Source organism: Oncorhynchus kisutch, unplaced genomic scaffold, assembly GCF_002021735.2.
Source record: "Oncorhynchus kisutch isolate 150728-3 unplaced genomic scaffold, Okis_V2 Okis03b-Okis08b_hom, whole genome shotgun sequence".
NCBI classification, from domain to species: domain Eukaryota; kingdom Metazoa; phylum Chordata; class Actinopteri; order Salmoniformes; family Salmonidae; genus Oncorhynchus; species Oncorhynchus kisutch.
Genome location: NW_022261980.1, coordinates 17,147,321 through 17,171,421, shown reverse-complemented (window position 1 = coordinate 17,171,421; position 24,101 = coordinate 17,147,321). Strand labels below are relative to the sequence as shown.

The 24,101-nt window shown below is 42.1% G+C and overlaps 1 protein-coding gene across 1 annotated transcript in view; it reads right to left on the bottom strand.

The window, feature by feature from the left end:
- abcc12 (ATP-binding cassette, sub-family C (CFTR/MRP), member 12) overlaps positions 1-24,101 on the bottom strand; it is a 114,198-nt gene that overhangs the window by 36,316 nt on the left and 53,781 nt on the right. The window contains 6 exon segments of the mRNA XM_031812524.1: positions 11,371-11,574; positions 12,291-12,363; positions 20,244-20,368; positions 20,541-20,612; positions 21,228-21,476; positions 22,034-22,141. Of these exon segments, the coding sequence (XP_031668384.1) occupies positions 11,371-11,574; positions 12,291-12,363; positions 20,244-20,368; positions 20,541-20,612; positions 21,228-21,476; positions 22,034-22,141 (831 nt within the window).

The following is a 24,101-nucleotide window of genomic DNA, read 5'->3' as shown; positions in this document are numbered from 1 at the left end:
CCCTGTACATTATACAGCCATGTTATTACCTCGTACCCCTGCACATTGACTCAGTACTGGTAGCCAGTGTATACAGCCATGTTATTACCTCATACCCCTGCACATTGACTCAGTACTGGTAGCCAGTGTATACAGCCATGTTATTACCTCGTACCCCTGCACATTGACTCAGTACTGGTAGCCAGTGTATACAGCCATGTTATTACCTCATACCCCTGCACATTGACTCAGTACTGGTAGCCAGTGTATACAGCCATGTTATTACCTCGTACCCCTGTACATTATACAGCCATGTTATTACCTCGTACCCCTGTACATTATACAGCCATGTTATTACCTCGTACCCCTGCACATTGACTCAGTACTGGTAGCCAGTGTATACAGCCATGTTATTACCTCGTACCCCTGCACATTGACTCAGTACTGGTAGCCAGTGTATACAGCCATGTTATTACCTCGTACCCCTGTACATTGACTCAGTACTGGTAGCCAGTGTATACAGCCATGTTATTACCTCGTACCCCTGTACATTATACAGCCATGTTATTACCTCGTACCCCTGCACATTGACTCAGTACTGGTAGCCAGTGTATACAGCCATGTTATTACCTCGTACCCCTGCACATTGACTCAGTACTGGTATATTATACAGCCATGTTATTACCTCGTACCCCTGTACATTATACAGCCATGTTATTACCTCGTACCCCTGCACATTGACTCAGTACTGGTAGCCAGTGTATACAGCCATGTTATTACCTCGTACCCCTGCACATTGACTCAGTACTGGTATATTATACAGCCATGTTATCGTTATTCATTGTGGATTTATTCCTTGTGTCACTATCTTCTATAATTAAAAAAAATGTTGTTTTACGAAGCATGTGACCAATACATTGGATTGGATTGGTTCTCTACACCTGTTGTTTTACGAAGCATGTGACCAATACATTGGATTGGATTGGTTCTCTACCCTGTTGTTTTACGAAGCATGTGACCAATACATTGGATTGGATTGGTTCTCTACACCTGTTGTTTTACGAAGCATGTGACCAATACATTGGATTGGATTGGTTCTCTACACCTGTTGTTTTACGAAGCATGTGACCAATACATTGGATTGGATTGGTTCTCTACACCTGTTGTTTTACGAAGCATGTGACCAATACATTGGATTGGATTGGTTCTCTACACCTGTTGTTTTACGAAGCATGTGACCAATACATTGGATTGGATTGGTTCTCTACACCTGTTGTTTTACGAAGCATGTGACCAATACATTGGATTGGATTGGTTCTCTACACCTGTTGTTTTACGAAGCATGTGACCAATATATTGGATTGGATTGGTTCTCTACACCTGTTGTTTTACGAAGCATGTGACCAATATATTGGATTGGATTGGTTCTCTACCCTGTTGTTTTACGAAGCATGTGACCAATACATTGGATTGGATTGGTTCTCTACCCTGTTGTTTTACGAAGCATGTGACCAATACATTGGATTGGATTGGTTCTCTACCCTGTTGTTTTACGAAGCATGTGACCAATACATTGGATTGGATTGGTTCTCTACACCTGTTGTTTTACGAAGCATGTGACCAATACATTGGATTGGATTGGTTCTCTACACCTGTTGTTTTACGAAGCATGTGACCAATACATTGGATTGGATTGGTTCTCTACACCTGTTGTTTTACGAAGCATGTGACCAATACATTGGATTGGATTGGTTCTCTACCCTGTTGTTTTACGAAGCATGTGACCAATACATTGGATTGGATTGGTTCTCTACCCTGTTGTTTTACGAAGCATGTGACCAATACATTGGATTGGATTGGTTCTCTACACCTGTTGTTTTACGAAGCATGTGACCAATATATTGGATTGGATTGGTTCTCTACCCTGTTGTTTTACGAAGCATGTGACCAATACATTGGATTGGATTGGTTCTCTACACCTGTTGTTTTACGAAGCATGTGACCAATACATTGGATTGGATTGGTTCTCTACACCTGTTATTTTACGAAGCATGTGACCAATACATTGGATTGGATTGGTTCTCTACCCTGTTGTTTTACGAAGCATGTGACCATTACATTGGATTGGATTGGTTCTCTACACCTGTTGTTTTACGAAGCATGTGACCAATACATTGGATTGGATTGGTTCTCTACCCTGTTGTTTTACGAAGCATGTGACCAATACATTGGATTGGATTGGTTCTCTACACCTGTTGTTTTACGAAGCATGTGACCATTACATTGGATTGGATTGGTTCTCTACACCTGTTGTTTTACGAAGCATGTGACCAATATATTGGATTGGATTGGTTCTCTACACCTGTTGTTTTACGAAGCATGTGACCAATATATTGGATTGGATTGGTTCTCTACACCTGTTGTTTTACGAAGCATGTGACCAATATATTGGATTGGATTGGTTCTCTACACCTGTTGTTTTACGAAGCATGTGACCAATACATTGGATTGGATTGGTTCTCTACACCTGTTGTTTTACGAAGCATGTGACCAATACATTGGATTGGATTGGTTCTCTACACCTGTTGTTTTACGAAGCATGTGACCAATACATTGGATTGGATTGGTTCTCTACCCTGTTGTTTTACGAAGCATGTGACCAATACATTGGATTGGATTGGTTCTCTACACCTGTTGTTTTACGAAGCATGTGACCAATACATTGGATTGGATTGGTTCTCTACACCTGTTGTTTTACGAAGCATGTGACCAATACATTGGATTGGATTGGTTCTCTACACCTGTTGTTTTACGAAGCATGTGACCAATACATTGGATTGGATTGGTTCTCTACACCTGTTGTTTTACGAAGCATGTGACCAATACATTGGATTGGATTGGTTCTCTACACCTGTTGTTTTACGAAGCATGTGACCAATACATTGGATTGGATTGGTTCTCTACACCTGTTGTTTTACGAAGCATGTGACCAATATATTGGATTGGATTGGTTCTCTACACCTGTTGTTTTACGAAGCATGTGACCAATATATTGGATTGGATTGGTTCTCTACCCTGTTGTTTTACGAAGCATGTGACCAATACATTGGATTGGATTGGTTCTCTACCCTGTTGTTTTACGAAGCATGTGACCAATACATTGGATTGGATTGTTTCTCTACCCTGTTGTTTTACGAAGCATGTGACCAATACATTGGATTGGATTGGTTCTCTACACCTGTTGTTTTACGAAGCATGTGACCAATACATTGGATTGGATTGGTTCTCTACACCTGTTGTTTTACGAAGCATGTGACCAATACATTGGATTGGATTGGTTCTCTACACCTGTTGTTTTACGAAGCATGTGACCAATACATTGGATTGGATTGGTTCTCTACCCTGTTGTTTTACGAAGCATGTGACCAATACATTGGATTGGATTGGTTCTCTACCCTGTTGTTTTACGAAGCATGTGACCAATACATTGGATTGGATTGTTTCTCTACACCTGTTGTTTTACGAAGCATGTGACCAATACATTGGATTGGATTGGTTCTCTACCCTGTTGTTTTACGAAGCATGTGACCAATACATTGGATTGGATTGGTTCTCTACACCTGTTGTTTTACGAAGCATGTGACCAATACATTGGATTGGATTGGTTCTCTACACCTGTTGTTTTACGAAGCATGTGACCAATATATTGGATTGGATTGGTTCTCTACACCTGTTGTTTTACGAAGCATGTGACCAATATATTGGATTGGATTGGTTCTCTACCCTGTTGTTTTACGAAGCATGTGACCAATACATTGGATTGGATTGGTTCTCTACCCTGTTGTTTTACGAAGCATGTGACCAATACATTGGATTGGATTGGTTCTCTACCCTGTTGTTTTACGAAGCATGTGACCAATACATTGGATTGGATTGGTTCTCTACACCTGTTGTTTTACGAAGCATGTGACCAATACATTGGATTGGATTGGTTCTCTACACCTGTTGTTTTACGAAGCATGTGACCAATACATTGGATTGGATTGGTTCTCTACACCTGTTGTTTTACGAAGCATGTGACCAATACATTGGATTGGATTGGTTCTCTACACCTGTTGTTTTACGAAGCATGTGACCAATACATTGGATTGGATTGGTTCTCTACACCTGTTATTTTACGAAGCATGTGACCAATACATTGGATTGGATTGGTTCTCTACCCTGTTGTTTTACGAAGCATGTGACCATTACATTGGATTGGATTGGTTTCTCTACACCTGTTGTTTTACGAAGCATGTGACCAATACATTGGATTGGATTGGTTCTCTACCCTGTTGTTTTACGAAGCATGTGACCAATACATTGGATTGGATTGGTTCTCTACACCTGTTGTTTTACGAAGCATGTGACCATTACATTGGATTGGATTGGTTCTCTACACCTGTTGTTTTACGAAGCATGTGACCAATATATTGGATTGGATTGTTTTACCTTTGTTTTACGAAGCATGTGACCAATATATTGGATTGGATTGGTTCTCTACACCTGTTGTTTTACGAAGCATGTGACCAATATATTGGATTGGATTGGTTCTCTACACCTGTTGTTTTACGAAGCATGTGACCAATACATTGGATTGGATTGGTTCTCTACCCTGTTGTTTTACGAAGCATGTGACCAATACATTGGATTGGATTGGTTCTCTACCCTGTTGTTTTACGAAGCATGTGACCAATACATTGGATTGGATTGGTTCTCTACACCTGTTGTTTTACGAAGCATGTGACCAATACATTGGATTGGATTGGTTCTCTACACCTGTTGTTTTACGAAGCATGTGACCAATACATTGGATTGGATTGGTTCTCTACACCTGTTGTTTTAAGAAGCATGTGACCAATACATTGGATTGGATTGGTTCTCTACCCTGTTGTTTTACGAAGCATGTGACCAATACATTGGATTGGATTGGTTCTCTACCCTGTTGTTTTACGAAGCATGTGACCAATACATTGGATTGGATTGGTTCTCTACACCTGTTGTTTTACGAAGCATGTGACCAATATATTGGATTGGATTGGTTCTCTACCCTGTTGTTTTACGAAGCATGTGACCAATACATTGGATTGGATTGGTTCTCTACACCTGTTGTTTTACGAAGCATGTGACCAATACATTGGATTGGATTGGTTCTCTACACCTGTTGTTTTACGAAGCATGTGACCAATATATTGGATTGGATTGGTTCTCTACACCTGTTGTTTTACGAAGCATGTGACCAATACATTGGATTGGATTGGTTCTCTACACCTGTTGTTTTACGAAGCATGTGACCAATACATTGGATTGGATTGGTTCTCTACACCTGTTGTTTTACGAAGCATGTGACCAATACATTGGATTGGATTGGTTCTCTACACCTGTTGTTTTACGAAGCATGTGACCAATACATTGGATTGGATTGGTTCTCTACACCTGTTGTTTTACGAAGCATGTGACCAATACATTGGATTGGATTGGTTCTCTACACCTGTTGTTTTACGAAGCATGTGACCAATACATTGGATTGGATTGGTTCTCTACACCTGTTGTTTTACGAAGCATGTGACCAATATATTGGATTGGATTGGTTCTCTACCCTGTTGTTTTACGAAGCATGTGACCAATACATTGGATTGGATTGGTTCTCTACCCTGTTGTTTTACGAAGCATGTGACCAATACATTGGATTGGATTGGTTCTCTACCCTGTTGTTTTACGAAGCATGTGACCAATACATTGGATTGGATTGGTTCTCTACACCTGTTGTTTTACGAAGCATGTGACCAATACATTGGATTGGATTGGTTCTCTACACCTGTTGTTTTACGAAGCATGTGACCAATACATTGGATTGGATTGGTTCTCTACACCTGTTGTTTTACGAAGCATGTGACCAATACATTGGATTGGATTGGTTCTCTACCCTGTTGTTTTACGAAGCATGTGACCAATACATTGGATTGGATTGGTTCTCTACCCTGTTGTTTTACGAAGCATGTGACCAATACATTGGATTGGATTGGTTCTCTACACCTGTTGTTTTACGAAGCATGTGACCAATATATTGGATTGGATTGGTTCTCTACCCTGTTGTTTTACGAAGCATGTGACCAATACATTGGATTGGATTGGTTCTCTACACCTGTTGTTTTACGAAGCATGTGACCAATACATTGGATTGGATTGGTTCTCTACACCTGTTATTTTACGAAGCATGTGACCAATACATTGGATTGGATTGGTTCTCTACCCTGTTGTTTTACGAAGCATGTGACCATTACATTGGATTGGATTGGTTCTCTACACCTGTTGTTTTACGAAGCATGTGACCAATACATTGGATTGGATTGGTTCTCTACCCTGTTGTTTTACGAAGCATGTGACCAATACATTGGATTGGATTGGTTCTCTACACCTGTTGTTTTACGAAGCATGTGACCATTACATTGGATTGGATTGGTTCTCTACACCTGTTGTTTTACGAAGCATGTGACCAATACATTGGATTGGATTGGTTCTCTACACCTGTTGTTTTACGAAGCATGTGACCAATACATTGGATTGGATTGGTTCTCTACACCTGTTGTTTTACGAAGCATGTGACCAATACATTGGATTGGATTGGTTCTCTACACCTGTTGTTTTACGAAGCATGTGACCAATACATTGGATTGGATTGGTTCTCTACACCTGTTGTTTTACGAAGCATGTGACCAATACATTGGATTGGATTGGTTCTCTACACCTGTTGTTTTACGAAGCATGTGACCAATACATTGGATTGGATTGGTTCTCTACACCTGTTGTTTTACGAAGCATGTGACCAATATATTGGATTGGATTGGTTCTCTACACCTGTTGTTTTACGAAGCATGTGACCAATATATTGGATTGGATTGGTTCTCTACACCTGTTGTTTTACGAAGCATGTGACCAATACATTGGATTGGATTGGTTCTCTACCCTGTTGTTTTACGAAGCATGTGACCAATACATTGGATTGGATTGGTTCTCTACCCTGTTGTTTTACGAAGCATGTGACCAATACATTGGATTGGATTGGTTCTCTACACCTGTTGTTTTACGAAGCATGTGACCAATACATTGGATTGGATTGGTTCTCTACACCTGTTGTTTTACGAAGCATGTGACCAATACATTGGATTGGATTGGTTCTCTACACCTGTTGTTTTACGAAGCATGTGACCAATACATTGGATTGGATTGGTTCTCTACCCTGTTGTTTTACGAAGCATGTGACCAATACATTGGATTGGATTGGTTCTCTACCCTGTTGTTTTACGAAGCATGTGACCAATACATTGGATTGGATTGTTTCTCTACACCTGTTGTTTTACGAAGCATGTGACCAATACATTGGATTGGATTGGTTCTCTACCCTGTTGTTTTACGAAGCATGTGACCAATACATTGGATTGGATTGGTTCTCTACACCTGTTGTTTTACGAAGCATGTGACCAATACATTGGATTGGTTCTCTACACCTGTTGTTTTACGAAGCATGTGACAAATACATTGGATTGGATTGGTTCTCTACCCTGTTGTTTTACGAAGCATGTGACCAATACATTGGATTGGATTGGTTCTCTACCCTGTTGTTTTACGAAGCATGTGACCAATACATTGGATTGGATTGGTTCTCTACACCTGTTGTTTTACGAAGCATGTGACCAATATATTGGATTGGATTGGTTCTCTACCCTGTTGTTTTACGAAGCATGTGACCAATACATTGGATTGGATTGGTTCTCTACACCTGTTGTTTTACGAAGCATGTGACCAATACATTGGATTGGATTGGTTCTCTACACCTGTTATTTTACGAAGCATGTGACCAATACATTGGATTGGTTCTCTACCCTGTTGTTTTACGAAGCATGTGACCATTACATTGGATTGGATTGGTTCTCTACACCTGTTGTTTTACGAAGCATGTGACCAATACATTGGATTGGATTGGTTCTCTACCCTGTTGTTTTACGAAGCATGTGACCAATACATTGGATTGGATTGGTTCTCTACACCTGTTGTTTTACGAAGCATGTGACCATTACATTGGATTGGATTGGTTCTCTACACCTGTTGTTTTACGAAGCATGTGACCAATATATTGGATTGGATTGGTTCTCTACACCTGTTGTTTTACGAAGCATGTGACCAATATATTGGATTGGATTGGTTCTCTACACCTGTTGTTTTACGAAGCATGTGACCAATATATTGGATTGGATTGGTTCTCTACACCTGTTGTTTTACGAAGCATGTGACCAATACATTGGATTGGATTGGTTCTCTACACCTGTTGTTTTACGAAGCATGTGACCAATACATTGGATTGGATTGGTTCTCTACACCTGTTGTTTTACGAAGCATGTGACCAATACATTGGATTGGATTGGTTCTCTACCCTGTTGTTTTACGAAGCATGTGACCAATACATTGGATTGGATTGGTTCTCTACACCTGTTGTTTTACGAAGCATGTGACCAATACATTGGATTGGATTGGTTCTCTACACCTGTTGTTTTACGAAGCATGTGACCAATACATTGGATTGGATTGGTTCTCTACACCTGTTGTTTTACGAAGCATGTGACCAATACATTGGATTGGATTGGTTCTCTACACCTGTTGTTTTACGAAGCATGTGACCAATACATTGGATTGGATTGGTTCTCTACACCTGTTGTTTTACGAAGCATGTGACCAATACATTGGATTGGATTGGTTCTCTACACCTGTTGTTTTACGAAGCATGTGACCAATATATTGGATTGGATTGGTTCTCTACACCTGTTGTTTTACGAAGCATGTGACCAATATATTGGATTGGATTGGTTCTCTACCCTGTTGTTTTACGAAGCATGTGACCAATACATTGGATTGGATTGGTTCTCTACCCTGTTGTTTTACGAAGCATGTGACCAATACATTGGATTGGATTGGTTCTCTACACCTGTTGTTTTACGAAGCATGTGACCAATACATTGGATTGGATTGGTTCTCTACCCTGTTGTTTTACGAAGCATGTGACCAATACATTGGATTGGATTGGTTCTCTACCCTGTTGTTTTACGAAGCATGTGACCAATACATTGGATTGGATTGTTTCTCTACACCTGTTGTTTTACGAAGCATGTGACCAATACATTGGATTGGATTGGTTCTCTACCCTGTTGTTTTACGAAGCATGTGACCAATACATTGGATTGGATTGGTTCTCTACACCTGTTGTTTTACGAAGCATGTGACCAATACATTGGATTGGATTGGTTCTCTACACCTGTTGTTTTACGAAGCATGTGACCAATACATTGGATTGGATTGGTTCTCTACCCTGTTGTTTTACGAAGCATGTGACCAATACATTGGATTGGATTGGTTCTCTACCCTGTTGTTTTACGAAGCATGTGACCAATACATTGGATTGGATTGGTTCTCTACCCTGTTATTTTACGAAGCATGTGACCAATACATTGGATTGGATTGGTTCTCTACCCTGTTGTTTTACGAAGCATGTGACCAATACATTGGATTGGTTCTCTACACCTGTTGTTTTACGAAGCATGTGACCAATACATTGGATTGGATTGGTTCTCTACCCTGTTGTTTTACGAAGCATGTGACCAATATATTGGATTGGATTGGTTCTCTACCCTGTTGTTTTACGAAGCATGTGACCAATACATTGGATTGGATTGGTTCTCTACCCTGTTGTTTTACGAAGCATGTGACAAATACATTGGATTGGATTGGTTCTCTACCCTGTTGTTTTACGAAGCATGTGACCAATACATTGGATTGGATTGGTTCTCTACCCTGTTGTTTTACGAAGCATGTGACCAATACATTGGATTGGATTGGTTCTCTACCCTGTTGTTTTACGAAGCATGTGACAAATACATTGGATTGGATTGGTTCTCTACCCTGTTGTTCTACGAAGCATGTGACCAATACATTGGATTGGATTGGTTCTCTACCCTGTTGTTTTACGAAGCATGTGACAAATACATTGGATTGGATTGGTTCTCTACCCTGTTGTTTTACGAAGCATGTGACAAATACATTGGATTGGATTGGTTCTCTACCCTGTTGTTTTACGAAGCATGTGACCAATATATTGGATTGGATTGGTTCTCTACCCTGTTGTTTTACGAAGCATGTGACCAATATATTGGATTGGATTGGTTCTCTACCCTGTTGTTTTACGAAGCATGTGACCAATATATTGGATTGGATTGGTTCTCTACCCTGTTGTTTTACGAAGCATGTGACCAATATATTGGATTGGATTGGTTCTCTACCCTGTTGTTTTACGAAGCATGTGACCAATACATTGGATTGGATTGGTTCTCTACCCTGTTGTTTTACGAAGCATGTGACCAATACATTGGATTGGATTGGTTCTCTACCCTGTTGTTTTACGAAGCATGTGACAAATACATTGGATTGGTTCTCTACCCTGTTGTTTTACGAAGCATGTGACAAATACATTGGATTGGTTCTCTACCCTGTTGTTTTACGAAGCATGTGACCAATACATTGGATTGGATTGGTTCTCTACCCTGTTGTTTTACGAAGCATGTGACAAATACATTGGATTGGTTCTCTACCCTGTTGTTTTACGAAGCATGTGACAAATACATTGGATTGGATTGGTTCTCTACCCTGTTGTTTTACGAAGCATGTGACAAATACATTGGATTGGATTGGTTCTCTACCCTGTTGTTTTACGAAGCATGTGACAAATACATTGGATTGGATTGGTTCTCTACCCTGTTGTTTTACGAAGCATGTGACCAATATATTGGATTGGATTGGTTCTCTACCCTGTTGTTTTACGAAGCATGTGACAAATATATTGGATTGGATTGGTTCTCTACCCTGTTGTTTTACGAAGCATGTGACCAATATATTGGATTGGATTGGTTCTCTAACCTGTTGTTTTACGAAGCATGTGACCAATATATTGGATTGGATTGGTTCTCTACCCTGTTGTTAGGGAGTTTCTGGTTAAAAAACTCTGGATATTCTTTTATTCCTCCCGTTTTTTTTCCCATAAATCCTGGTCGAAGGATTCCCAGGTGAAAGATTCACGTTCCTTATTCCCTCCTATACGAGAATCCTTCCAGAACAGAAATCCTTCCAGAACAGAAACTCTGAAAAAAACCTGTGAACTCTGGGAGAAGTTTTTGCAACCCTAGGTCCTGAACACACCATGAATACACCCAAGAGTGACACGGCTACAAGGTCTTTAAATTATATAAAGACAAAGACGCAATTAAAAACTGCACATTCCGAAACGAGTAACCAGCAGTGACTCCCTACCTGTAGTTGATGGGTGACCAGGATAATACTCTTCCCCTTCAGGGTCTTCTTGATACACTCCTCAAAGATGTGTTTCCCTACGTGGGCGTCCACCGCAGACAGAGGGTCGTCCAGCAGGATGATGTCTTTGTTGGAGTAGACCGCTCTGGCCAGGCTGATCCTCTGCTTCTGACCCCCAGACAGGTTCAGGCCTCGCTCACCTATCTACAGAACCAGCAATACAACCCAGTCAGAAGAGAACAGCTTCAGACATCCCTCATCTATCTACTGAACCAGCAATACAACCCAGTCAGTACAGAACAGGTTCAGACATCCCTGATCGATCTACAGAACCAGTAATACAACCCAGTCAGTACAGAACAGGTTCAGACATCCCTCATCTAGCTACAGAACCAGCAATACAACCCAGTCAGTACGGAACAGGTTCAGATATCACTCACCTATCTACAGGACCTCATATATAATAGAGTTAAACAAGCTCTCCTATCTACAGACAAAACCCAGTGGGTTGCGTCCAGGTTCGGGCCCTGTTCATCTATCTACAGAGAAACCCGGACGCCACCGACTAGGTTTCGGCCCTGTTCATCTATCTACAGAGAAAACCCAGTCGGTAGCGTCCAGGTTCGGGCCCTGTTCATCTATCTACAGAGAAAACCCAGTCGGTAGCGTCCAGGTTTCGGGCCCTGTTCATCTATCTACAGAGAAAACCCAGTCGGTAGCATCCGGGTTCGGGCCCTGTTCATCTATCTACAGAGAAAACCCAGTCGGTAGCATCCAGGTTCGGGCCCTGTTCATCTATCTACAGAGAAAACCCAGTCGGTAGCGTCCAGGTTCGGGCCCTGTTATTTGAAAGTCAAAAGGCATTCTGAGCTCGAGCATCAAATGAACGACTCAAACCCTGGATATATGTGAGCCCTTACCTCAGTTTGATCGCCATAGGGAAGAATAGCCAGATCTGGTATCAGGCTACAGGCACTGATGACTTTGTCATACCTTTACGAATGACAGAAATGTGCAATAATAATTAAGACACTTCATTCTGGAGAACAACATGGTTATCAGGGATTCATTCTGGAGAACAACATGGGATATCAGGGATTCATTCTGGAGAACAACATGGTTATCAGGGATTCATTCAGGAGAACAACATGGTTATCAGGGATTCATTCTGGAGAACAACATGGGATATCAGGGATTCATTCTGGAGAACAACATGGGATATCAGGGATTCATTCTGGAGAACAACATGGGATATCAGGGATTCATTCTGGAGAACAACATGGGGTATCAGGGATTCATTCATTCCGGAGAACAACATGGGTTATCAGGGATTCATTCTGGAGAACAACATGGGATATCAGGGATTCATTCTGGAGAACAACATGGGTTATCAGGGATTCATTCAGAAGAACAACATGGGATATCAGGGATTCATTCAGAAGAACAACATGGGATATCAGGGATTCATTCTGGAGAACAACATGGGATATCAGGGATTCATTCTGGAGAACAACATGGGATATCAGGGATTCATTCAGAAGAACAACATGGGATATCAGGGATTCATTCTGGAGAACAACATGGTTATCAGGGATTCATTCTGGAGAACAACATGGGATATCAGGGATTCATTCAGGAGAACAACATGGGATATCAGGGATTCATTCTGGAGAACAACATGGTTATCAGGGATTCATTCTGGAGAACAACATGGGATATCAGGGATTCATTCTGGAGAACAACATGGGATATCAGGGATTCATTCTGGAGAACAACATGGGGTATCAGGGATACATTCTGGAGAACAACATGGGATATCAGGGATTCATTCTGGAGAACAACATGGTTATCAGGGATTCATTCAGGAGAACAACATGGGATATCAGGGATTCATTCAGGAGAACAACATGGGATATCAGGGATTCATTCTGGAGAACAACATGGGTTATCAGGGATTCATTCTGGAGAACAACATGGGGTATCAGGGATACATTCTGGAGAACAACATGGTTATCAGGGATTCATTCAGGAGAACAACATGGGGTATCAGGGATTCATTCTGGAGAACAACATGGTTATCAGGGATTCATTCTGGAGAACAACATGGTTATCAGGGATTCATTCTGGAGAACAACATGGTTATCAGGGATTCATTCTGGAGAACAACATGGTTATCAGGGATTCATTCAGGAGAACAACATGGTTATCAGGGATTCATTCAGGAGAACAACATGGGTTATCAGGGATTCATTCTGGAGAACAACATGGTTATCAGGGATTTATTCAGGTGAACAACATGGGTTATCAGGGATTCATTCTGGAGAACAACATGGGTTATCAGGGATTCATTCATTCAGGAGAACAACATGGTTATCGGGGATTCATTCTGGAGAACAACATGGTTATCAGGGATTCATTCATTCAGGAGAACAACATGGTTATCAGGGATTCATTCGGGAGAACAACATGGTTATCGGGGATTCATTCTGGAGAACAACATGGGTTATCAGGGATTCATTCAGGAGAACAACATGGGTTATCAGGGATTCATTGTGGAGAACAACATGGTTATCAGGGATTCATTCTGGAGAACAACATGGTTATCAGGGATTCATTCTGGAGAACAACATGGTTATCAGGGATTCATTCTGGAGAACAACATGGTTATCAGGGATTCATTCAGGAGAACAACATGGGTTATCAGGGATTCATTCTGGAGAACAACATGGTTATCAGGGATTCATTCAGGTGAACAACATGGGTTATCAGGGATTCATTCATTCAGGAGAACAACATGGTTATCAGGAATTCATTCTGGAGAACAACGTGGTTATCGGGGATTCATTATGGAGAACAACATGGTTATCAGGGATTCATTCTGGAGAACAACATGGTTATCAGGGATTCATTCTGGAGAACAACATGGTTATCAGGGATTCATTTAGGTGAACAACATGGGTTATCAGGGATTCATTCATTCAGGAGAACAACATGGTTATCAGGGATTCATTCATTCAGGAGAACAACCTGGTTATCAGGGATTCATTCTGGAGAACAACATGGTTATCAGGGATTCATTCATTCAGGAGAACAACATGGTTATCGGGGATTCATTCTGGAGAACAACATGGTTATCAGGGATTCATTCATTCAGGAGAACAACATGGTTATCAGGGATTCATTCATTCAGGAGAACAACATGGGTTATCAGGGATTCATTCAGGAGAACAACATGGGTTATCAGGGATTAATTCTGGAGAACAACATGGTTATCAGGGATTCATTCAGGTGAACAACATGGTTATCAGGGATTCATTCAGGTGAACAACATGGGTTATCAGGGATTCATTCATTCAGGAGAACAACATGGTTATCGGGGATTCATTCTGGAGAACAACATGGGTAATCAGGGATTCATTCTGGAGAACAACATGGTTATCAGGGATTCATTCTGGAGAACAACATGGTTATCAGGGATTCATTCTGGAGAACAACATGGTTATCAGGGATTCATTCTGGAGAACAACATGGTTATCAGGGATTCATTCTGGAGAACAACATGGTTATCAGGGATTCATTCAGGAGAACAACATGGTTATCCAGGATTCATTCATTCAGGAGAACAACATGGTTATCAGGGATTCATTCAGGTGAACAACATGGTTATCAGGGATTCATTCTGGAGAACAACATGGTTAACATGGATTCATTCAGGAGAACAACATGGTTATCAGGGATTCATTCTGGAGAACAACATGGTTATCAGGGATTCATTCATTCAGGAGAACAACATGGTTATCAGGGATTCATTCTGGAGAACAACATGGTTATCAGGGATTCATTCTGGAGAACAACATGGTTATCAGGGATTCATTCTGGAGAACAACATGGTTATCAGGGATTCATTCAGGTGAACAACATGGCTTATCAGGGATTCATTCATTCAGGAGAACAACATGGTTATCAGGGATTCATTCTGGAGAACAACATGGTTATCAGGGATTCATTCAGGTGAACAACATGGGTTATCAGGGATTCATTCTGGAGAACAATATGGTTATCAGGGATTCATTCAGGTGAACAACATGGTTATCAGGGATTCATTCTGGAGAACAACATGGTTATCAGGGATTCATTCTGGAGAACAACATGGTTATCAGGGATTCATTCATTCAGGTGAACAACATGGTTATCAGGGATTCATTCATTCAGGAGAACAACATGGGTTATCAGGGATTCATTCATTCAGGAGAACAACATGGTTATCAGGGATTCATTCATTCAGGAGAACAACATGGGTTAAGATACTAAAACAGCTGATAGTCCTGTGGAATTGTTGAGGTGAAATGTCCTGAATACTGTACTATCTACTAGAAGGACTAAAAGAGCACATACAGTATTTATCTAGCCAGGGATAGGCTGGACGGGATCAGCCTCCATGGGGTAAACTGAGGATAGACTTCCTCTACAGTCACTGATTAGCCTCTGCTCTGTTCCTGACAAAAGCTCTGCCAATCTTCCACCCGATGACATAACACACACGGTCATGTGGTAGTCTGAAGCAGAACAGGTCCAGCCACTCTACCACAACCACTGTTGTGGTGACCCTAAACATGGCCAGGTAAAGCAAAGGAGAACAGACCACAGTAACATTACCTGGCCAGGTAAAGCAAAGGTAAACAGACCACAGTAACATTACCTGGCCAGGTAAAGTAAAGGAGAACAGACCACAGTAATATTACCTGGCCAGGTAAAGGACAACAGACCACAGTAACATTACCTGGCCAGGTAAAGCAAAGGAGAACAGACCACAGTAACATTACCTGGCCAGGTAAAGCAAAGGTAAACAGACCACAGTAACATTACCTGGCCAGGTAAAGTAAAGGAGAACAGACCACAGTAACATTACCTGGCCAGGTAAGAACAGACCACAGTAACATTACCTGGCCAGATAAAGTAAAGGAGAACAGACCATAGTAACATTACCTGGCCAGGTAAAGTAAAGGAGAACAGACCACAGTAACATTACCTGGCCAGGTAAAGCAAAGGTAAACAGACCACAGTAACATTACCTGGCCAGGTAAAGTAAAGGAGAACAGACCACAGTAATATTACCTGGCCAGGTAAAGGACAACAGACCACAGTAACATTACCTGGCCAGGTAAAGCAAAGGAGAACAGACCACAGTAACATTACCTGGCCAGGTAAAGCAAAGGTAAACAGACCACAGTAACATTACCTGGCCAGGTAAAGTAAAGGAGAACAGACCACAGTAACATTACCTGGCCAGGTAAGAACAGACCACAGTAACATTACCTGGCCAGATAAAGTAAAGGAGAACAGACCATAGTAACATTACCTGGCCAGGTAAAGTAAAGGAGAACAGACCACAGTAACATTACCTGGCCAGGTAAAGTAAAGGAGAACAGACCATAGTAACATTACCTGGCCAGGTAAAGTAAAGGAGAACAGACCACAGTAACATTACCTGGCCAGGTAAAGTAAAGGAGAACAGACCACAGTAACATTACCTGGCCAGGTAAAGTAAAGGAGAACAGACCATAGTAACATTACCTGGCCAGGTAAAGGAGAACAGACCACAGTAACATTACCTGGCCAGGTAAAGGAGAACAGACCACAGTAACATTACCTGGCCAGGTAAAGGAGAACAGACCACAGTAACATTACCTGGCCAGGTAAAGGACAACAGACCACAGTAACATTACCTGGCCAGGTAAAGTAAAGGAGAACAGACCATAGTGTTGGATTCTGGGTTAAACTTAAAACATTGCAATACTAGAGACATTATACATCAGAAGTATTACTATAGTATCTGAGGGGTGATAGAGACTGGTTGGTACATCAGTAATACTATAGTATCTGAGGGGTGATAGAGACTGGTTGGTACATCAGTAATACTATAGTATCTGAGGGGTGATAGAGACTGGTTGTAGTAATACTATAGTATCTGAGGGGTGCTAGAGACTGGTTGGTACATCAGTAATACTATAGTATCTGAGGGGTGATAGAGACTGGTTGGTACATCAGTAATACTATAGTATCTGAGGTGTGATAGAGACTGGTTGTACATCAGTAATACTATAGTATCTGAGGGGTGATAGAGACTGGTTGGTACATCAGTAATACTATAGTATCTGAGGAGTGATAGAGACTGGTTGGTACATCAGTAATACTATAGTATCTGAGGGGTGAGAGAGACTGGTTGTAGTAATACTATAGTATCTGAGGGGTGATAGAGACTGGTTGTAGTAATACTATAGTATCTGAGGGGTGATAGAGACTGGTTGGTACATCAGTAATACTATAGTATCTGAGGGGTGATAGAGACTGGTTGGTACATCAGTAATACTATAGTATCTGAGGGGTGCTAGAGACTGGTTGGTACATCAGTAATACTATAGTATCTGAGGGGTGATAGAGACTGGTTGGTACATCAGTAATACTATAGTATCTGAGGGGTGATAGAGACTGGTTGGTACATCAGTAATACTATAGTATCTGAGGGGTGATAGAGACTGGTTGGTACATCAGTAATACTATAGTATCTGAGGGGTGATAGAGACTGGTTGTAGTAATACTATAGTATCTGAGGGGTGATAGAGACTGGTTGGTACATCAGTAATACTATAGTATCTGAGGGGTGATAGAGACTGGTTGGTACATCAGTAATACTATAGTATCTGAGGGGTGATGGAGACTGGTTGTTACATCAGAAGTAATTGGTTATCTGTTCGAGCCAGATGGCGTTGGAATGTGCTGAGTTGACAGGAGGAAGTCACGGGAGGTGATACGGGTGGAGAGTTTTGGATTAGCCATCAAGGGGATTGATGTTAGGTCAGGTTAACTGAAGGGAGACAGAATGGTTTATTAATCACTCCGTCTTCCTGTCGAACCGTAAAATATGTAAGGATTGGAGAGAAGGAGGATATACTGGTGGTGGAAACGTGTTCTCTGGATGCAGCTGTATCAACCCTTTGGGAAGAATTCAACTCTGTGAAGCTTTCCTTGTCCGTTGAGTCATTTACTCAGAGAGTTAGAACCTAACAATAATAATATAACCTGGCCAGGTAAAGTAAAGGAGAACAGACCATAGTAACATTACCTGGCCAGGTACAGTAAAGGAGAACAGACCATAGTAACATTACCTGGCCAGGTAAAGGAGAACAGACCATAGTAACATTACCTGGCCACGTACAGTAAAGGAGAACAGACCATAGTAACATTACCTGGCCAGGTAAAGGAGAACAGACCATAGTAACATTACCTGGCCAGGTAAAGGAGAACAGACCATAGTAACATTACCTGGCCAGGTACAGTAAAGGAGAACAGACCATAGTAACATTACCTGGCCAGGTAAAGGAGAACAGACCACAGTAACATTACCTGGCCAGGTAAAGGAGAACAGACCATAGTAACATTACCTGGCCAGGTACAGTAAAGGAGAACAGACCATAGTAACATTACCTGGCCAGGTAAAGGAGAACAGACCACAGTAACATTACCTGGCCAGGTAAAGGAGAACAGACCATAGTAACATTACCTGGCCAGGTACAGTAAAGGAGAACAGACCATAGTAACATTACCTGGCCAGGTACAGTAACGGAGAACAGACCATAGTAACATTACCTGGCCAGGTAAAGGAGAACAGACCACAGTAACATTACCTGACCAGGTAAAGTAAAGGAGAACAGACCACAGTAACATTACCTGGCCAGGTAAAGTAAAGGAGAACAGACCATAGTAACATTACCTGGCCAGGTAAAGGAGAACAGACCACAGTAACATTACCTGACCAGGTAAAGGAGAACAGACCACAGTAACATTACCTGGCCAGGTAAAGTAAAGGAGAACAGACCACCGTAACATTACCTGGCCAGGTACAGGAGAACAGACCACAGTAACATTACCTGACCAGGTACAGGAGAACAGACCACAGTAACATTACCTGGCCAGGTAAAGGAGAACAGACCACAGTAACATTACCTGGCCAGGTAAAGTAAAGGAGAACAGACCATAGTAACATTACCTGGCCAGGTAAAGTAAAGGAGAACAGACCATAGTAACATTACCTGGCCAGGTAAAGTAAAGGAGAACAGACCACAGTAACATTACCTGGCCAGGTAAAGTAAAGGAGAACCGACCATAGTAACATTACCTGGCCAGGTAAAGTAAAGGAGAACAGACCATAGTAACATTACCTGGCCAGGTAAAGTAAAGGAGAACAGACCATAGTAACATTACCTGGCCAGGTAAAGTAAAGGAGAACAGACCATAGTAACATTACCTGGCCAGGTAAAGGAGAACAGACCACAGTAACATTACCTGGCCAGGTAAAGTAAAGGAGAACAGACCATAGTAACATTACCTGGCCAGGTAAAGGAGAACAGACCACAGTAACATTACCTGGCCAGGTAAAGTAAAGGAGAACAGACCACAGTAACATTACCTGGCCAGGTAAAGCAAAGGAGAACAGACCATAGTAACAGTACCTGACCAGGTAAAGTAAAGGAGAACAGTAACAGTAACATTACCTGGCCAGGTAAAGGAGAACAGACCACAGTAACATTACCTGGCCAGGTAAAGTAAAGGAGAACAGACCACAGTAACATTACCTGGCCAGGTAAAGTAAAGGAGAACAGACCACAGTAACATTACCTGGTCAGGTAAAGGAGAACAGACCACAGTAACATTACCTGGCCAGGTAAAGTAAAGGAGAACAGACCACAGTAACATTACCTGGCCAGGTAAAGTAAAGGAGAACAGTAACAGTAACATTACCTGGCCAGGTAAAGGAGAACAGACCACAGTAACATTACCTGGCCAGGTACAGTAAAGGAGAACAGTAACACTACCTGGTCTGGTTGAAGGGTTCCCCCATCAGGATATTGTCTTGGACCGTACCGTGGAAGATCCAGGCCTGCTGGGAAACGTAGGCAAACTCTCCGTCTGCTGTGACTGAACCATGCTGCAGGTGCATCTGGGGAACATATCACGCAACACAAAACATTATTTAATACACTTTTTGGCAGAATCTGTGGATGAGACAATTCATTTGACCATGTCTGCCTCAGTCATAGTGATGCATGTATTCTCTGTGTTGTTTGTATCCGTGAACATGTAACTGATAAATGGTAACAAACACTTTGAACCTGTTCTAAGATGCTCGATATCAGCGATGTCTTCCCACTTCCCACGTTCCCACAGATACCAAGCAGGTTTCCCTAAAAAGGCAAACAGTCATCAGTAATCAATCACATAACTCCGACCTCTGCTAATCCCACCGAACTCTGACCCCGGCTTACCCCATCTTAACTCTGACCCCTGCTTACCTCATCTAACTCTGACCCCTGCTTACCTCATCTAACTCTGACCCCTGCTTACCTCATCTAACTCTGACCCCTGCTTACCTCATCTAACTCTGACCCCTGCTTACCTCATCTAACTCTGACCCCTGCTTACCTCATCTAACTCTGACCCCTGCTTAACCTATATTAACTCTGACCCCTGCTTAACCCACCTAACTCTGACCCATGCTTACCTCATCTAACTCTGACCCCTGCTTACCTCATCTAACTCTGACCCTTGCTTACCTCATCTATTTCTGACCCCTGCTTACCTCATCTAACTCTGACCCCTGCTTAACCTATATTAACTCTGACCCCTGCTTACCTCATCTAACTCTGACCCCACTCACCCATTCTAACCCAATCAAAAGCCCTATCTAACCCAGACCCCGCTCACCCCATCTAACCCAATCAAAAGCATTATCTAACCCAGACCCCACTCATCCCATCTCACCCAATCATAAACCCTATCTAACCCCAACCAGCACCTACCTTAGGCAGGTTGAAGGAGATGTTTCTCAGGGTGGGCTTGGCCTCGGTCTTGCCCGGTGTGTGAGTCCCGTTCTGGCCCTGTGGTTCCACCTTCCCTCCCTTCAGAGAGGCTGTGGTGCCTGGTGCCGTAGTGGTTGTCTGTCCTTCAGGCCTGGCCCAGGTGAATGTTGCTTTCTCCATGACCAGGGCCGAGGAGGACCCGTGTCTCTGGACCAGGTACGAGTCTGGGTTCTGTGTCATCAGCAGTTTCTACACACACACACACACAGAGAGTGGACACGCACACACACGCACACACCCATACACGCACACACCCACACACGCACACACCCACACACGCACCCCCCCCCCCCCCCCCACACACACACACACACACACAGAGAGAGTGGACACGCACACACCCATACACAACCCCCCCCCCACACACACAGAGTGGACACGCACACACACACACATACACAACCCCCCCCCCCCCACACACACACACACACACACAAGCAGGCACACACACACACACACACACAAACACATCCACCCCCCCACCCCCAGGCACACATGCAGGCACACACGCAGGCACACACACACACAAAAAATCACAAATGTAAACATGTAGATTTACACACATACAAAGTATACAAACCCACACACACACACACACACACACACACACACAGTAAACACACAGAGCTTATCTTCACGATACAAAGAGACTGATAACAGAAATGCTTAGGACACATGTGCTTCATGATATACGGTAAGAGGATGAAGTTGATGATTGATAATGTTTTAAAGGAGAGGAGGCTCACCTTTAGCCGGGCTAGCGATACCAGTCCCTCGGCTATGGCTTTGACAGAGAACGGCAGCAAACCCAGGGAGAACCGCATGGAGTTAAAGATGGCGATTGTGGTAAAAGCCTGGTAAAAACAAGATGGCGATTAGGGTAACAGCCTGGTAAAAACAAGATGGCGATTAGGGTAACAGCCTGGTAAAAACAAGATGGCGATTAGGGTAACAGCCTGGTAAAAACAAGATGGCGATTAGGGTAACAGCCTGGTAAAAACAAGATGGCGATTAGGTATTAGGTCTAGGTATTAGGACTAGGTATTAGGACCAGGTATTAGGACCAGGTATTAGGACCAGGTATTAGGTCTAGGTATTAGGACCAGGTATTAGGACCAGGTATTAGGACCAGGTATTAGGTCTAGGTATTAGGACCAGGTATTAGGACCAGGTATTAGGACCAGGTATTAGGTCTAGGTATTAGGACTAGGTATTAGGTCTAGGTATTAGGTCTAGGTATTAGGACTAGGTATTAGGACCAGGTATTAGGACTAGGTCTAGGTATTAGGACTAGGTATTAGGACTAGGACTAGGTATTAGGACTAGGTATTAGGACTAAGTCTAGGTATTAGGACTAGGTATTAGGTCTAGGTATTAGGACTAGGTATTAGGACTAGGTCTAGGTATTAGGACTAGGTATTAGGTCTAGGTATTAGGACTAGGTATTAGGTCTAGGTATTAGGTCTAGGTATTAGGACCAGGTATTAGGTCTAGGTATTAGGACCAGGTATTTTGACCAGGTATTAGGACTAGGTATTAGGACTAGGTATTAGGACCAGGTATTAGGACTAGGTATTAGGACTAGGTCTAGGTATTAGGACTAGGTATTAGGACTAGGACTAGGTATTAGGTCTAGGTATTAGGACTGGGTATTAGGACTAGGACCAGGTATTAGGACTAGGACTAGGTATTAGGCCTAGGACTAGGTATTAGGTCTAGGTATTAGGACTAGGACTAGGTATTAGGTCTAGGTATTAGGACTAGGTATTAGGACTAGGACCAGGTATTAGATCTAGGTATTAGGACTAGGTATTAGGACTAGGTATTAGGTCTAGGTATTAGGTCTAGGACTAGGTATTAGGTCTAGGTATTAGGACTAGGTATTAGGACTAGGACTAGGTATTAGATCTAGGTATTAGGACTAGGTATTAGGACTAGGACTAGGTATTAGGTCTAGGTATTAGGACTGGGTATTAGGACTAGGACCAGGTATTAGGACTAGGACTAGGTATTAGGCCTAGGACTAGGTATTAGGTCTAGGTATTAGGACTAGGACTAGGTATTAGGTCTAGGTATTAGGACTAGGTATTAGGACTAGGACCAGGTATTAGATCTAGGTATTAGGACTAGGTATTAGGACTAGGTATTAGGTCTAGGTATTAGGTCTAGGACTAGGTATTAGGTCTAGGTATTAGGACTAGGTATTAGGACTAGGACTAGGTATTAGATCTAGGTATTAGGACTAGGTATTAGGACTAGGTATTGGGTCTAGGTATTAGGACTAGGTATTAGATCTAGGTATTAGGACTAGGTATTAGGACTAGGTATTGGGTCTAGGTATTAGGACTAGGTATTAGGACTAGGACTAGGTATTAGGTCTAGGTATTAGGACTAGGTATTAGGACTAGGTATTAGGACTAGGTATTAGGACTAGGACTAGGTATTAGGTCTAGGTATTAGGTCTAGGTATTAGGACAAGGTCTAGGTATTAGGACTAGGTATTAGGACCAGGTATTAGGACCAGGTATGAGGACTAGGTATTAGGTCTAGGTATTAGGACTAGGTATTAGGTCTAGGTATTAGGACTAGGTATTAGGAATAGGTATTAGGACTAGGACTAGGTATTAGGACTAGGTATTAGGACTAAGTCTAGGTATAGTGACTAGGTATTAGGTCTAGGTATTAGGACTAGGTATTAGGACTAGGTCTAGGTATTAGGACTAGGTATTAGGTCTAGGTATTAGGACTAGGTATTAGGACTAGGTATTAGGTCTAGGTATTAGGACTAGGTATTAGGACTAGGTATTAGGACTA